This window comes from Protomyctophum parallelum (assembly GCF_964188405.1).
Source record: "Protomyctophum parallelum genome assembly, chromosome: 1".
Classification (NCBI taxonomy): domain Eukaryota; kingdom Metazoa; phylum Chordata; class Actinopteri; order Myctophiformes; family Myctophidae; genus Protomyctophum; species Protomyctophum parallelum.
In genome coordinates this window covers 40,436,425-40,454,748 of record NC_139697.1, presented here as the reverse complement: position 1 = coordinate 40,454,748, position 18,324 = coordinate 40,436,425, and the positions used below count along the sequence as shown (strand labels likewise).

At 40.1% G+C, this 18,324-nt stretch overlaps 1 protein-coding gene across 1 annotated transcript; it reads right to left on the bottom strand.

Moving 5' to 3' along the window:
* Positions 1-320: 320 nt before the first annotated feature.
* Positions 321-3,642, bottom strand: tnfrsf11b (tumor necrosis factor receptor superfamily, member 11b). The gene is made up of 4 exons (XM_083778486.1): positions 3,534-3,642; positions 2,996-3,362; positions 1,087-1,269; positions 321-669 (listed from the first exon to the last, which is right to left on the bottom strand). Exons 1-4 carry the CDS (start codon positions 3,534-3,536, stop codon positions 350-352), a joined length of 873 nt encoding a protein of 290 aa, XP_083634612.1. The 5' UTR covers positions 3,537-3,642; the 3' UTR covers positions 321-349.
* Positions 3,643-18,324: the final 14,682 nt, after the last annotated feature.

Genomic DNA, 18,324 nt, shown 5'->3' with positions numbered 1-18,324 from the left:
TGATTTCTTTCTTGCTAAATGGAGCGTCAGGAAAGCCCTTGTGAAATAGTGCATCTTGAAATAGGGCAGCATATTTATTCATTTTTGGCATGTTCTACTCTTTATTTCAGACAGGGGGGTGTAGAGACACAGGAAACCAAGGGCAGAGAGATTGGCTACAGGAGAAGGACTAATTACAGTCTAATTAAATTACACCACTGATTATTCAAGGCAAGCAACTGGCTTTAACCACTTAAACCCTCTAGTCTTATAGTAAAACAGAGCTGTACTTGGACTGCTTTTTCCATCTACAGATTCTACTCCAAATCCTTTTGCCAAAAAATAGCCAACCTACAAGGTTCAAGTAAACTTAACTAGAGTGTTGATGACACAGGGTCTTTGCAGCATCTATTCGTGTCAGTTTTCTCTCCAGTTTGGTGGCAGGTATAGCTGCGCCTATGGTTCTGAGTTTTTCGGAGAGCTGTCGAAGTTCATATGTACCTGCATTATGGACCCAACTATTTATCAGCTCATAAAGATCACTGCGGTGAGTCCTCATGACGTTTTCACGCAACTGTTCTTTGCCGTCTTTGGCCGTGAGCTTCAAGGCCAGCCGGCGAAGTCGCTTGACTTGCATGTTCTGGTGGAGGAAAAAGGTGGGGAGGAATTTTCTGAGGTAGTCAGCTCCATCTATTAGAAGAGAATAGACAGAAATAATCAGTGCTGGTCTGGAATTGTACAAACAAAAACCATACATTTCCTTTGGCCACATATTTTTTCAAATTATGCAAAAAAGTGAAGATTCAAAAGACACTGGGCTATGGATGCACAGGCTCTAGACTGAGGGGCTGCACAGCCTGCACTAAGCTGGGGGGGGGGGGGGCACCAAATGCCAGGTCAAAAAGAAAGAAAGGCAGGACACTCAACATAGCCATGGATTTACTTGTTTACAGTTAAGACTTTAAAAGGCAAAGAGGTGTATTGAGGAGCAACAAGAAAACCTTTGCCAACTAAATAAGTCCATCAAATACTGTTTCCCCTATAGTCCATAAGGCTTTTTTAATATTTTTATTTTTAAATTATATTATTATGTATTCATTGTTTTACCTTGAGTGTTGAGCTCCTCACACGTTGTGCACACATTGTCGTGCCAAGTGGAGCCTTTCAGTACCAGACGCTGTCCACTGGCATCACAGTCTGTATGGGCTGAGCAGTTATGACGGGCAGAGACGCTGTCTGAGTAGAACCCACTGGAACATACTTCACACACAGTGTCCTGTCCAGAGGTACCTGGAATTTTCAATTTAGCATGGGTTGATCCGTTAGTGTTAATGAGCCCAACTGTAACAAAACATTGCAAAGTGTTTGTGGAGAGAGAGAGAGAGAGAGAGAGAGAGAGAGAGAGAGAGAGAGAGAGAGAGAGAAGAGAAAGAGAAAGAGAAAGAGAAAGAGAAAGAGAAAGAGAAAGAGAAAGAGAAAGAGAAAGAGAAAGAGAAAGAGAAAGAGAAAGAGAAAGAGATGAAAACCGAGCTACACTTCCATACTTGCCCACTATAAAGAGAAAGAGAAAGAGATGAAAACCAAGCTACACTTCCATACTTGCCCACTATACCAACACATCAGACACAGATACTGCCCCCAGATTACTACCCAAGCAGAGTTTGAAAACATGACAACAATGTGCCAACATTACCTACATTTATAACCATTTGTGACAATGCTTGTGGTTTGTAAGCACATTTTTCAAAGTTGCTAGTTGCAACACAGCTCTGATTACACATTTGTCTATTCTCTTTTACTTGTACAGACAATTTGTTGTGTGACACAGACAGACAGACAGACAGACAGACAGACAGACAGACAGACACATAATTTGAAACCCCCCATCATATCTGTCCAACAAGTCTCATTTGAGAGCACCATGGTTATTGTTAATTTTGATATTATAGGCTACAGTATATGCGCAAATATATATATATTTTTTTAATGTAATTTAAATGCCTATATTCTATTATATTTTTTAAGCCTGATTTATACTCCTGACTAACTTGATCCTTTAGTCCTATAATGTATATATATGAAAATAAATATGAATGGCTCTCCCTTGCTTTTTCTTCTGGCAACGTGTGTTAAAGGAGAATTCCATACTAGAAGGCTTTCTTACCTTTCTTTGTAGTTGTTACGTCCCCACCAAAGAGGTCCAGGTGTTATTTTGTGCAAAAGCTCCTTATTGGCTATTTCCCCTACCATAAGCCCTCAATGAATTGCATTGAATTGAATGGGAATTGAATGGGGCTATGGGGTGTTGTGCTAATTCGCTTATTACCATCGCTCAAAATTATAATTTCTTTGTCTATATCCTCTCTTCATAATGTAAATAATATCCCAAGCGGCACACTTTACTACTTCTTTCGATGGAAATAAGCAAATTAGCATAACACCCCATAGCCCCATTCAATTCCCATTCAATGCAATGCAATTCATTTAGGGTTTATGGTAGGGAAAATAGCCAATAAGGAGTTTTTGCACAAAAAAACACCTGGACCTCTTTGGTGGGGACGCAACAACTACAAAGAAAGGTAAGAAAGCATTCTAGCATGGAATTCTCCTTTAACACCTAGACTTTTGATTGACGACACCATGATTAAGCATTACACTCGTTTACAACAGGGACCGCCATGCATAACTGAATCAGTGAAAGCCTGCATTTATAGGATTCCGTTCTAGTTTGGCATGCGTAATTGCGCACACGCACCTGTCCAAGACGTGTATAGGCTTGAGCACATATCTCATTAAAAAAAAAGAATATGAACAAAGAAAGTACTGTAGGCTACGATGATGAATAGATCGGTCCGACTCATTTGTTGTGAACTGAAAACATGGTGCTCGTTGGCGAGGGTTCAAACATGAAAAGGGGGTCCAAGTGAAAAAGCCTTCATAGTTCATTTGTATATATGGCATGGCAAAGATCATTAAAAATGGACTGACGATGAGTTGCCAAACGTGCAGGCCATACCTTTAGACAACACTCCATGTCCAGTGAGGCAATCGCTGTGCCGGACGCAGATGTCATATTTCTTCTTCAAGAAGTAACCCTCTTTGCACTGGCATTCGCAATTGCGATCGGCGGTGCACTGCAGCTTCACCTCCTGGTTGTGTTCGCACATGCCGCAGCGGAGACACTTGTCGATGTGGTTCCACAGCTCCGTGAAGGAGCCCGGCGGGCACCGCGCGCAGTCGCTCTTCTTGGTGGCCGTGCAGGATGCCCGGAGGTATGTCCCCGGGGGACACTGGTCGCACACCATGAGCCCTTTGTTCTGGAAGGTCATGCGGCTCTCGACGCTGCACGTCGCCTTCAACAGCATCACTAACAACACCAACAACTAAAAAGTAAGAGACAAACACAAGTCTGTTCGTTTTCAAACTTATTTGGTGGCGGTGCACCTATATGGGTTACTTTGTTTGGTAAATCTATATAGGCTACATCTCGCGAGTGTTCCACTAATATCTCAAACAGGGATACGAGGCGAGTGGATCGATTCTGATTCACCTACCATATTAGAGTGCGTTCACTGGAGCTCCAATGAGGTAGCCTATACCCTTCTGTAGCATCCGTTGGTTGTTTAACTTTAAAGGATGGTCGGGGTAGTGCTCGCTCTATTTATCGGCGTAACGAATACAAATAGTTATCGTCATCGATGTAGCCTACGCAATAACCAAATTAATAGCATCACCACACCACGACACACTAGGCTACCATTCCATTTCCATGTTGTCACACCAGGCAGTGACGTGCCTGTACATGTACACAGTGTACAGGGCGGCGTTTGCCTCTCCTGAGTCTCCTCCGTGGCAAAATGCCCAAGTATACAGCGTGAATCGACGTTGTAGAGATGCTGTAGTAGGATATATGTATAAAAGTACCACTTTTATTTGCTCATTCTTTAAAAGCTTTCTGAAAAAATATAAAATATGTTTTATGGACAAAATTGAAATGGATCTGCTGATGATTTGGGTTCCGGGATGCCATAATAATATTTCCCCAAACTCTGGTCCAATTTGTAAATTGATAAATTATTGGTTTATTCTATATTTCATCTATTTTACATGGATGTTTATTTCTGCATTACAAGTAAACATATAATGAGCTGTCCATGGTGCTGGATTGAACTTAGTTTAGGCCTATACAACCATTAATTATAGTCACTAGCCCTTACCCGTTGTGAGATATTTGCCCCCCCTTGTGGACGTGGGGGGTACTGCGCCCGGGTGCGTTTGTAATTGACTAATCAATTCATTAATAATCATTAATGTGTCAAATCGATATTCATATGGTCAATGCCTGTGTGAAAAGTGGGAGTGATGGCCCAGGCCGTAGCGTAACGGTCTGGGCACCGGACTGGTGATCCAGTCACGGTGTGCCGCGGGTTCGACTCCCGGACCCGACACGGCCTTTACCGCATGTCATCCCCCCATCTCTCTCCCGTTTCCTGTCAGCCTACTTTCTATCCCTTAAAAAATCAATAAAGGCGTAAGCCGCAAAAAAATATCTTAAAAAAAAAAAAAGTGGGAGTGATTGGTGTAGGCATTGAGGAGCTACGGCGTTGTTTCTGACAGACACACACACACACACACAGACAGACAGACATTGTTAGAATTATAGTATGATAGTATGATGATGATGATGATGATGATTACAGAAATCTGGACAATAGAAAAAGACAGGTTATAATAACAGTGCGGCATGATCCACGTTGATCTCAGTCATCTGTGACAGTACTACTATGCCAAATGGCATCACATTTTGATCCTTATGAAACAAATGTGTTTCAGCAATTGTATTGGTATCATACACTGTATGACAAAGTAATATACTGTCTGGTTCATTATTGGCTTGTGTATTCAGGACCAGGGAAACACTTTCCAGGAAATAAAACGTCTGGGTTTCCGAGGCTATAGGGAAACACCACTCAAATAGTCCCATACAGTATATCCCCTCTGTTAAAGGCATGCACACAATGCACTCTCTGTGGATAATGACTTGAATTACTGACAGTATTACTAGTTTTAGACAGTCCTATTTCTCTTTCGCTTCGTAGCTTTAGACAGAGGCATGGTTCATTGACTGCCCCCTAGTCTGTAGGAAACATGACATTTGTATCAACTATGTGCCAGGTGCATAGAAAAGAACACAAAAAGGAACTGCAATTCAATCCCCCTTTGCACCCTCTGTAGAATCCCCACTGAGATTGTGAGAGGTAAGTTTAGGCTACTATGCTCATTATACATTCAGGTATGCAGTATATAGCCTATACTCATTATACTGTATAGCTTAGGTCATTTTAATCGAACAGAGAAGCAGGAAACACTTGAGGAGGAGCAGAATAATAGGCTAAATGGGAGGAAGGAAAAACATAACCTGTATGACGAAGTTGAGCTTCTCTCATTCTACAAGTCTGTTGTGCCCCCCCTCCACAACACAGCCATCAAACAAAAATGTTTTGTCAAACCATGTGACTCATTGGAAATGCATTGGGGAGGCCATTAAACACGGACAAGACACAAGACAAATGTTGCAACAGTGTGAGTGAGGCCTAAGTGCCCTCTACTGGTACATGAAAGATATAATCCCCAATGTTTATTTTATGAGTGGTGCAACCACTCTGAGCATGAAAACAGCATGGCTGTTTTTCACCACCTTCAGGCCCTTTAGTTGGGTGCTATGGTTCAAACTGAGGTCAGAGATCCGCTGAGGATGGAGGAAAAAAAAGTGGTCCAAATACAGTTGTAACTCAGGCCTTTTTTGTTTGCTTTGAGGGCGAGTTATTCTTTTACGTTCACTAAATTGTTCCATGCTATGTTTGGGCATGAGAAAACCTTTGTTCCATCTCCACAACCACAGTCATTATTTTAACATAACGTTGTTTGCCATTAAGTACTATGCCCTCTAAGTTGATTGTCAGTTATATTTGTAGAATGAAGATGGTGATGGGTGGCCCTCGTTACACTTGCTTATCCTCTATTAAAAGCAAAACAATAATGAGAAGTGGAGAGTAAGGGAGCCATGATGATGCAATCATTCATTGTATGTTGGTATCAATTCTTTAAACCGTATTCAGGAGATATGTTCTCATTTTATGAGAACATACCATGTCATGTTCTCATATTTCATGGTATGTCATGGTATGAGCTCTACAAGCTATACCATGACATGATTTGAGCGGAAAATAGGAGGGGGAAAGAATAGATGCCTGGTCAACATGTTTTTTGTGGTTAAAGAATTCACTCACAGCAGCAAAGTCATTACCATCTAAACATCTCAGCTGTGGTAAACATCTCTGTGTGGTGGAAGTAACCTAACAGTTGTTTACGTATCTTCCCAAGAAGAGACCGAATAATACTGTTGATGTAAATGTCCAATTGAACAAAGGGTGTTTCAGCCTTGACTGCATCTCAGTAACCAAAAATACAGCTTCACAGTTCCTTCTGTGAGTGTGAACGGAGGTTAACTGCTCATAAATCTGTGTGTTAGTTTTATTCCACTCCATTCAGCCCCACAATGTAAACACAAGGTTGGTTGGTTTACATTGCATCTCTTTAGATAAAGTGTGTCCATTTTGGTTTAAAATCAAAGGCCAAAGTTGGGGCCCCCACTCAGCCCACATTGGGCACATGTGGGAGCGTGTCCTATCAATAAAAGGCAGAAAAGCTCTCAAATTCTCTTAGAAAAAGAAGAGAAAATCAAAGCATCTTAAACTGATGAAACCCTCCTTTCAGCAAAAGAGATACACAAAACATGGGGAAATGTTCATTTACGTCATGACAAACCTGTGGTAAGTTACTCAAATGTATTGGTGCTGCTGAGTACCGGAACAGTTTATTATGTACATGTCAAAGCAGAGCTACAATCGAGGAGGATTAACATTGAGCATCACCTGAAAGTATGACCAGCAAGCTTGACAATATAGTGGAATATACTAATTTAATCTCTTTCACCTGTAAACCTTTGATGTGAAAAGGAAATGTTAAGAGCTAAATAAAGAACCATAATATAATGGTTTCATACTAAATGTGTCAATTAGAGTATAATCACTGCAAAAATAATAACTAAAGATCTCACATGTACATGCATATCCTAGTATTGAGTTCGTATGTTTTTGAATGAAAACAGTTATTTTAGTTTGCATCAACTCGTGAGGTAGCTACTTTAAGTAGTTATAGTTTTGGTTGGGAGTCACATTATCCAAGAAGCGGAGTAACACATAGTTGATATCAAACAAAACAATGTCTTGATTCCTACTGACGGGCAGGATCCTATCTTCTGTTTCTGAAGCATGTGGCAGCTTGATATACATGTACCCTTGGACATGATGTACTATAGTTCCAGAGTCTTTGGCATGACTTAACCGGGAAATATAATTGAAAGTAGTAATGCTGTTAGGTATTCCAGTCATTCACTAATCAGAGAAAGCAGTGTGCGCATGACTGACTTTCTAAGAGGGAGCTCAGAGGTTTTCTATAATGAAGTGGTATTTCCCTGACTTCACCTGAATAAACAAGCCAATGACCCATTTTGAACCGCACTGTAGGCATAGGGATTACTTTGTCATGCATTACGGTATTGCCTTTTACGGGAAACCACAATATTGAAAGTTTCCCACAGGTTTAGGTCCCGGTTCCCTTGTTTATGAAGGTACAGTCATTGTGGCTGTGGTGTTTCTGAATGTTTTGTCTGGCTCTTTGACCGTCGAATACCGTCACACAATTTCACATTGTGGTGAAACTGTGCATGCATATTCCCACTACACTGAGGAAGAAATGCCACTTGACAGTTTTCAAATCAGCGTCATGGTGGCGCTCTCCATGTCGCATCACACACACACACACACACACACACACACACACACACACACACACACACACACACACACACACACACACACACACACACACACACACACACAGTCACACACACACACACACACACACACACGCAAGAAATTGTTGTTGAAAGAGACAGAAAGAAGAGGAAGATTGCAGATCTTATTATTCCCAAACACGTATTCACTGGAAAATTCTAGAAGATCTCAAAGAGGTTATAGAGAGATCGAAGTAAACTAAAAAGGGATCCAGGACACTTCTAAATCGATAGAACTGCATTTCTTTTATAGTTAGAAACTTTTACCATACAATACTACTTTTTTTACCTCCAAAAACTAGGTACGTAGCAAATAGCTAAACCTAATAATTCAATATTTCAAACGTTCTTTCACAGAGAAGCTGAGATTTGACAGTTTGTACTATAGCGGTCGACAGTACTTGCGTGCAACAAGCAAGTAGGCACTTGACAGAGTGCAGTTCTAGTTTGGTATTATTTACATTCTTACCTCTCTCATCCTAAGCAGCATGCACATTAAAATCCTCAGAGTTCATTTGTCCATCTTATTCTGCCACAAAAGAATTCAAGGGATGTGCTGTGGTAGGCTTGTGACAGGTCTTAATTAATCAAGTGGGGACACCTGCTGGAGGACTCTGACACTTCCCAGCTGATTCCAAGGTGTTTTATAAAAGGAGTAAGGTCATCTGTCCAGCAATTCCATCTGGCAGATTCATTCATATTCATCATTGGGAGGAAAACAGCAGCCAGTCGTTCGATGTAATGCATTGTAGTCAATGAGAGCCAGGTGGACCAGCTTATGAATAAACAGTATCCTATATTGAAATTGGCCAATGGGTCGGCGGCAGAGGGACCGGTGCACCGTGGCCCGTCACTATATGACTCAGACATAACTATAAAACAAATCACACTTGTGTGAAGTGAGCTGACGAACATGTATGATGATAAAGTCATCAAGTGTCATCAAAGTTCCGCTATGCCCATATATGGTCATACCGTACGCATATAGGACCGTCGAAACTATTGGTTTAAATGTACTGTACTGGGCACATTTCCTGAAGGGATTCAAGCTAGGTTATATATTATATATGATGATTTCGGGTGTGCCAGTATAGTACAGTGACAGTACAGTACAGTACAGTACAGTACAGTACAGTACAGTACAGTACAGTACAGTACAGTACAGTACAGTACAGTACAGTACAGTACAGTAGACTAGAGGGACCCCGACATGGTAACTCTGTCAAAATATAAAAAAGAAATCACATTTTAACCACTTGAACTCTAGCATCTCCATTATGGACACATTCTGTGAAAATATATAGCAGAGCTTATATGCTGTCTGTCTGTTGGTGTGTGTGTGTGTGTGTGTGTGTGTGTGTGTGTGTGTGTGTGTGTGTGTGTGTGTGTGTGTGTGTGTGTGTGTGTGTGTGTGTGTGTGTGTGTGTGTGTGTGTGTGTGTGTGTGTGTGTGTGATTTATTGAATATTCTGACTTTCAATTCAAATGTACATGTATACATTTAGTTTTGATTTGTTGTATTGTGCTTTTTGCCTTGGCAATGTAAACGTCTGTTTTCTCAATGCCAATAAAGCTCCTTTGAATTGAAAAAAAAGTGTGGTGACTGCGTGTGATTGGCCTAACGTTTAGGAGGAGCCAGGCTGCTGATTGGCTCCTGTGATGGCCTCAACTATATAAAGCTGTGTGGAAGCAGCATTCTGATGTATTCTTCCTGGTGTGTGTTTGGTCTGTCTGTAGCAACAAGTTACACACCGTCTGACTGTCTGTAGCAACAAGTTACACAGCGTCTGTCTGTAGCAAGAAGGTAACTAAATGTTAAACTTAAACCTTTAGCTTTGTTTGAAATGATTCTGTTTGGGGAACTTCATCTGTGAATGAATGCCACTGAGGAGTTATGTTTTATAACAAGAGTTAAGGTAACTGTTCCAATATGGCTCATAGTGTCTTTTTCACAATGGCTTTCAAACTCTTGCATTTCAAGATCTCCCCTTACCTCTTGAGACAGTGTACAAATGGACAGGGTCCATTTGGTTCCATTTGTACACTCTCAGAGCTGTAAGGGTTCATTTGTTTAAACATGTCAGAGTTACAGACCTGTCAGGGTAAAATTGGTATTGTCACAAACTCACAATACAATGTTGGGCTTAAAGTTAATTCAAAGCTGAAGGAAAAACATATTTTAAAAGTTGGGGGAAAATGTATATTAAAGTAATCTTGGGGGAGGGATGTTAAGTTGTAAAATGTGGGTTGTGGGGGCTGACAAGGCTATACAGCCACATGTGTTTCTAATGTGATGTAGGCCTACATAACACTAATGACACTTATCTTTTCTCTTCAGAGTCACGAGACCAGTGGTGTAGGTAGCCCTGGGCCCTGAGACGAGCCGTCTCCGCGGGCCCCGCAGTCCCACCAATTTAGTCTTCCGAGGACCCCTACCCTGGAGCCCATGTAAAGTTTCCCAGTTCGATGCCCCCCTCCCTGCACAAGACATTGAGGTAGGAACTGTACGCTATAGCTGCTGCTGGGAAGAGCTGCTTGCTGCGCAGTGAGTACAAATCTTGTTTATTGTCCTTTGCTGTCGCTGGTGTGGTTCTGCAGGGTACTGATGGTGTTTCTCTCGTTTGCGTTCCGGCTTCCTGCGGTTGCGTCGGGCTGCCTGCTGTTGCGCTCGTTTGCGTTGTGTCTTTTGCGTCGACTGCCACAATTTCGTCCGGTTCCGTCATTTCCCCATTTCCCCTAACTTGTGGACACCGCCTGTCATTTGCAGAAGAACGTGATGGTTCACGGTAAGGATCTGTTTTTGTATTCTTTGTTGCTGGTAGGGTAGGGCTGGTAGGGTAGGGCTCCTAGGGTAGGTTTTTGCGTTGCATCGCAAACGAAGCACTTTGGCACAGGCATGGAGCTCCTGGTTTACTGGGATGGGGTTCGATTCCCTGCTGCGCCCTGCTGATTACATTTAATCTGTTAAACGAGCATCCTTTAGCATGCGGCCCGCGACGTCGTCTTATGCGGCCCGCCTGCCTTTTTTTTTTATAGCTAAAATATAGGCTAATAAGTAAGGCTGCATGATCTATCGAACATGTACCTTCATCAGAGTGGAGAATATAAGTATAAATCAAGTTGAGCAAAGCCACTCTTCTCTGCCCCTCTCTCTAACAGACACAGTTAACGATCGCTTGTTAAGTGCCTGCCACACAGACAATCCGATGAAGGCAGGTGTAGAGTGTAGACTAGTGAACTGAACATGTTCTCTTTATATCAAGTACTTCATACCAGCCCCTTATGAAACTACTTCTCCCCAAATCCAAATGGATTTCATTTTCCATCCTGAATGGCAGTAACTAGCATACAATGAGAACTGAGAAGATCTTCACAAAGGTTTACTCATCAAAACTGATTATAAAACTGTAACCATCAAAGCATGCACTCTACATATAATGGTTATGTGATCATGGCATGTGCATAATATAAAATATTAATGAATGTGGCCAGACCCATCTTCTCTTTCTGTCAGTGACATTGTCCTGCATCAGATCATGTCCAAATCAGGTTCTCCAATCTCCAGTAGCCTCTTCAGTTTTTTTTGAGTGGTGCAACCACTCCCATACGGAGCTGTGTGGCTGGCTGGCTGGGTCTGAGCACTATGTGTGTGGCTTGCTGGCTGGCTGGCTTGCTGGGTCTGAGCATACATAGATGGATAGATGGATAGATAGATATTATAGCAGTGACTGACAGACATCGAGCGTGAGTGCGCAACTGGTTGTGGCCCCCATCAAGTGACCTTTTGACCAATGCGGCCCTCGCCCCAAGTTGAGTTCGACACCCCTGCTTTAGCACAATTGAGCTTTAACCTATGACCGTATCTATAAAGATGACTAATCTTAAAAGGTACATTCAGTGATTTCACTTAATTCAAATATCACTTATTTTTTTGTTTTGTTGTGATAATCCTCTCTACTATAGAATGTGCTGACCATATAAGGAGTTCCTCCCTGTCCCCAGTTAACCCCTGGGGGTCAAAAAACCTTAGGTTTCGTTTTTGGCTCTCTATCCTGATTGGATGAAAGGCTTTGGGTCCCAGCGAAAAACGAAACCTAAGGTTTTTTTTGTGAAATCACTGAATATACCTTTAATATGTATTTAGTATACAGAATCCAGATATTGGTCAGATATAATTTCATAGGGTGTAGGTCTGTAGGAGGGTTATAGTAAATAATAAGAAAGAAATCACCCTAAAATGTTGTAAACTAATACATATTTAGCCCCCTGTTCGAATGCCCCCGCCCCCCTGTCCAAAAATCGCGGAAATCGTTAAACTAAAGAAAGCAGTACATGAAGAAAAAACACCCAACTTTTACTTATCTAATTTGGTTGAAAAAAACTAAAGTCTAAAAATGTTTTCTACATCCTGACAGTTTTCTGAAAAAGCTATGTTTCTATGTCAGTCGTTCTTCGATTTTTCAAAAATAGCAGAACTACAAGAGTGGCGCGCTATGATGAGCTTGTAGATCTGCTCTTTTTCAATAGCTAAAGCATAACATGATGCTAACACCAAAAGGGGTTCCCGCCCAAAATGGGTTGTATAGCACCTGGCCTTACATGCAAGTGTTAAATAGCTGATCTACAAGCTCACAACACATCCCACAGCGGCGTGTTTTCACTGCTGTTACTGCCATACTGAGAAAGTAAAACATAGATGGAAATATTATGGAGATACTTTGTTTATTGGTTTATATATGCCTGACAGTGACAGATTATGTTTTTGGCACAAACCATCAAACACATCAACTCCCAAGTTGTGGTTTGGCGTGTATAAACGCTGCAGTGATATATTTCACCCCGTTGAACAACCGCTGGCGTTATGCCGCCACGGCGAGAGCCAGACATATCCTGCTGGAAAGTAACTATGTACATTTACTCAAGTACTGTTAGGTTATAAAGTTCAACTGGGGCCACAAACCACCAGGAAACAGGATTTTGTTTTATTTGCAGGATAAAGGTTGACATTCACATGATGATTGCCTTGATGGTTCTATAAATAAACAAAGAAAAGAAACAAATTATAATATATTTCTATATAAACATTAAATTATAAAGTATGGCATTTAGTTCATATTTATACATTTCCTATTGCATATTCAAATGATAATTAGCCACATATGTAGTATAAGTTCATAATATAAATCAGAATATCAGTTTAAATCAAATGCATCAGTCTTAAATATAACCCACATCATGGAGGTGACTTACATTGAAACAAGTTCAAAGACGCATAGGAAATCATCTGGTCATGCACACAGAAAACGGGTGGCTGTGTGGTTGGGGATAAAGGGACAAGTGAGCATCCAGGCCTGCTTTATTGGGAGGAAGTGAGGGAGGCAGTGAGGCACTGCCACAAGTCCTTCCTGAACCACTGTGGAGTCTCCTTGTGGAGCGGAGGGGAAATTTCTCTTACAGTTTGTGACAAGTACTGTACTTTGTTTTTACTCTAGTATTTAACCCGTTTAGGCCTGACGTCGAAAAAAGAGACAGTTTTCTGAAATACCTATGTTTCTGTATCAGTGTGGTTTCATGTCAAGGACCCCAAAAATGATATGTAATTGGCTATTCCAGGGACCCCCCCAGAAGCAAAGATTTTGAGTTAAAAACGTTCGCTCTGTAATATATATTCAAAGATTTGTGCCGCATTTCTAAGATTCTTCTAAAATAGCAGATCTACAAGTCTTGTAGATCTGCTATTTTTCAATAGCTAAAGTATAACATAATGCTTAAAAACACCAAAAGGGGTTCCCACCCTAAATGGGTTAAGAAGTTAACCCTTCCACTCCATTACATCTCAAAGGCAAATATTGTACTTTTACACTTTAGCTGCGCTTTACTTTGATTTTCAATAATATTACTAAACCACTTCAGACATAGGGAAATTCCAGCTATCAGATTCATCAAGCAATGTGAGGCAAACTAAGCTGGAAGTTTGATAGAATGAATGCATTATAAAATGAGTAGACGAGAGCCAGGTGTACAGGCTTATGAATAATAAATGTCTTTGAATGATTATGGCCTTTGTTAAATAATCATTTAAGAAAAATAAATAAAACCGCTCTGAGGTAGGGAGGTCAGGTCAGGATTCGTTCCCTGGCCGGGACATATCTAAGACTATGTAAATAGGACCCAATGCCTCCCTGCTTGGCAGTCAGCATCAAGTAGAAGTAATAGTTTTAATGGGTCCATTAAAGAAGTCAAACCATGGATGTATTCTTTATTAGAACATCAGAAGATGAGCTTTCCCGCTATTGCTATTGCTTTGTTTAGTCTGGCAAGGGACAATATTATGCTTTCATCGAATTACTTCAAAGAGTGATGCAATCTCTTGTCTTGGAAAGAAGTGCAGTGTTTATTTGAACCTCTCCATGTAGCAACATATGCAGTGCAGATTAGAATAGCACTGATTAAATTGCAATAGCTTCAATTGTGTCACCAATATTGTGTGGTTTTCCTACCATTTTGAACATGCATCTTCATGCAGGCACGATGTGACTTGTAGTAGGTGGTTAAAAGCAAGGAGAAACTTCAGAAGTTTGTTAGAAAGCATAGCATTGGAGCACACAAATAGGCTACAAGGAAAAGGGGATATTTTATCATTTCTAAGTGCATCTTCATCAGCCAAAAGCCAAAACCAATTTAAAACCATTTACAATAATGTACATTTCGAATCATCTAATCATTCCACATTAAAAATAGCTTCATAAACACACCATATTCATAAAAAAACACTTATTGTTGAAAGGTACAATCTCTATTCTGTAATAGTAATAGAAAATTGTTTTCAGGTGGGAGAAAAATCTTCACACACATATATAAAAGCTTAAGACCAACAGTGTAGGCAAACAAGTGCACATCAATAATAAATGAATTACACCCACACTGCCAAACTGCACATAGAGGAGCACATTTATTTAAGGAAAGGCAACATTTTTCAGGCATAATACAGTAGTCTGACAGTGTTACCAGTGATATACAGAGTAATCTAGTTAAGAGAGTGGGGACTGCACGCTTTGATCTCTCCACGAAGCGGGGTGCTATGGGCTAATAGTTCCAAACATTGGAACTATCCCATTGAGAGCACTTCCTCATTCTATTGTTACAATGGGAGTCAACGCTAGTGTCACCACTCTCTTACTAGATTACTCTGCTTATATACACACATTTGGGTCATGATCAACCAATCACAAGGCAAAATCTGAGATTACCAAGAGGTGACAGCTTGTGATGATGCTCAGTAAGTATGGTGACATCATTAAAGACAAGCGTCAAAAAAAATAAATAATAATACATCATTGAAATTAATTCTAAAAAATATGCAAATTTACAATGATGTAAAGACACACAGTTGTATAAATACAATAAACAAGGAAGTCAACAATAGAATTAAGAGACAAAAGCCACTAGGTCCTGCTCTCGTACTGTACATACATTGTACAGTATGTGTGTATGAGTGGAAAAACACATATTATATACACAAAACATTTCAAGTTCATTCAAACAGGCAAGACACATTTGTGTTGCATCTTCTAAAATAGCAGATCTACAAGCTCATAGCGCAGCACTCGGTGCCGCGCTATGAACTATGAAATCTGCTATTTTTCAATAGCTAAAGTATAACATAATGCTTAAAAACACCAAAAGGGGTTCCCACCCTAAATGGGTTAAGAAGTTAACCCTTCCACTCCATTACATCTCAAAGGCAAATATTGTACTTTTACACTTTAGCTGCGCTTTACTTTGATTTTCAATAATATTACTAAACCACTTCAGACATAGGGAAATTCCAGCTATCAGATTCATCAAGCAATGTGAGGCAAACTAAGCTGGAAGTTTGATAGAATGAATGCATTATAAAATGAGTAGACGAGAGCCAGGTGTACAGGCTTATGAATAATAAATGTCTTTGAATGATTATGGCCTTTGTTAAATAATCATTTAAGAAAAATAAATAAAACCGCTCTGAGGTAGGGAGGTCAGGTCAGGATTCGTTCCCTGGCCGGGACATATCTAAGACTATGTAAATAGGACCCAATGCCTCCCTGCTTGGCAGTCAGCATCAAGTAGAAGTAATAGTTTTAATGGGTCCATTAAAGAAGTCAAACCATGGATGTATTCTTTATTAGAACATCAGAAGATGAGCTTTCCCGCTATTGCTATTGCTTTGTTTAGTCTGGCAAGGGACAATATTATGCTTTCATCGAATTACTTCGAAGAGTGATGCAATCTCTTGTCTTGGAAAGAAGTGCAGTGTTTATTTGAACCTCTCCATGTAGCAACATATGCAGTGCAGATTAGAATAGCACTGATTAAATTGCAATAGCTTCAATTGTGTCACCAATATTGTGTGGTTTTCCTACCATTTTGAACATGTGCATCTTCATGCAGGCACGATGTGATTTGTAGTAGGTGGTTAAAAGCAAGGAGAAACTTCAGAAGTTTGTTAGAAAGCATAGCATTGGAGCACACAAATAGGCTACAAGGAAAAGGGGATATTTTATCATTTCTAAGTGCATCTTCATCAGCCAAAAGCCAAAACCAATTTAAAACCATTTACAATAATGTACATTTCGAATCATCTAATCATTCCACATTAAAAATAGCTTCATAAACACACCATATTCATAGAAAAACACTTATTGTTGAAAGGTACAATCTCTATTCTGTAATAGTAATAGAAAATAGTTTTCAGGTGGGAGAAAAATCTTCACACACATATATAAAAGCTTAAGACCAACAGCGTAGGCAAACAAGTGCACATCAATAATAAATGAATTACACCCACACACTGCCAAACTGCACATAGAGGAGCACATTTATTTAAGGAAAGGCAACATTTTTCAGGCATAATACAGTAGTATGACAGTGTTACCAGTGATATACAGAGTAATCTAGGAAGAGAGTGGGGACTGCACGCTTTGATCTCGCCACGAAGCGGGGTGCTATGGGCTAATAGTTCCAAACATTGGAACTATCCCATTGAGAGCACTTCCTCATTCTATTGTTACAATGGGAGTCAACGCTAGTGTCACCACTCTCTTACTAGATTACTCTGCTTATATACACACATTTGGGTCATGATCAACCAGGCAAAATCTGAGATTACCAAGAGGTGACAGCTTGTGATGATACTCAGTAAGTATGGTGACATCATTAAAGACACAAGCGTCAAAAAAAACAAAACCTAATACATCATTGAAATTAATTCTAAAAAATATGCAAATTTACAATGATGTAAAGACACACAGTTGTATAAATACAATAAACAAGGAAGTCAACAATAAAATTAAGAGACAAAAGCCACTAGGTCCTGCTCTCGTACTGTACATACATTGTACAGTATGTGTGTATGAGTGGAAAAACACATATTATATACACAAAACATTTCAAGTTCATTCAAACAGGCAAGACGTTCTGAAATGACTGAAGACATTTTGAAGACACTTGGAGGACAAAGTCAGCATGCACAAAATAATCTCAAGTTTTTCCCCCGCCCCATCGGTCTGAATGAGAATAAGGGCGAATCTTTGAAGAATGGTGCCACACATTAAGAAGAAGTGAGCTCCTATACAGTTTCTGCTGCAGTACAAATAATGTCTACTAGCCTCAGAAATTAGTGGAAGCTGCAAAGACGTTGCAGCAGTGAGACTGCGCTACACTAATAAGCACAGATAAGCATACCGACAAGAGATCAGCATATTGCTTGTCTGATTAAGATTAAGCCATGCATTTCTAAGTAAAAACGGCTTGTACAGTGACACTGTGAATGGCTCAGAATGGCTTAAATCAGTTATGGTTATTTGATCGCTCCTCAGTTGCTGGGGTTATTCTAGAGTTTGTAAAAGAATCATGTATAGTGTAAATATCGGTACTGCCCCTTATCATGTTAGGAAATCATCTATGTTCTTATAAAAGAACAATCATGTACAATTCTTGTTACCACACCTGATCACCAGATGGGGCCAATCTATCCACATTGTATAAAAAGAAGCCACCTGTTATCTTGTTTGTACTTGATAAACATTATATGTTTTGCTGCTGTGTCGCTAATACATATTTTTGGAGCATTTAAAAGTGAGTTGCGAGCCCTCGTTTTGTTCTAGAATTTTTTACAGTTTGGTTCAGCACCAAATAACGGAGGATATATTTTTCTCTGAATTATAGAGCTATACAGTAAACAGGCGCCGACCTTTGGTAAAAACACTGAAAACGTATTATTTCTTAATAAATTTGTTAGAGAAAAGCGCTATATAAATCCGATGTATTATTATTATTAAAGTTGCAAACCATTGTTAAGCAGTTATTAAATGATGGCCTTTAGTTCATATTGTTGTTGAGTTCATATGCCCTAAACTTTAGGGCATGCATTTTGGAATAGCAATTCAC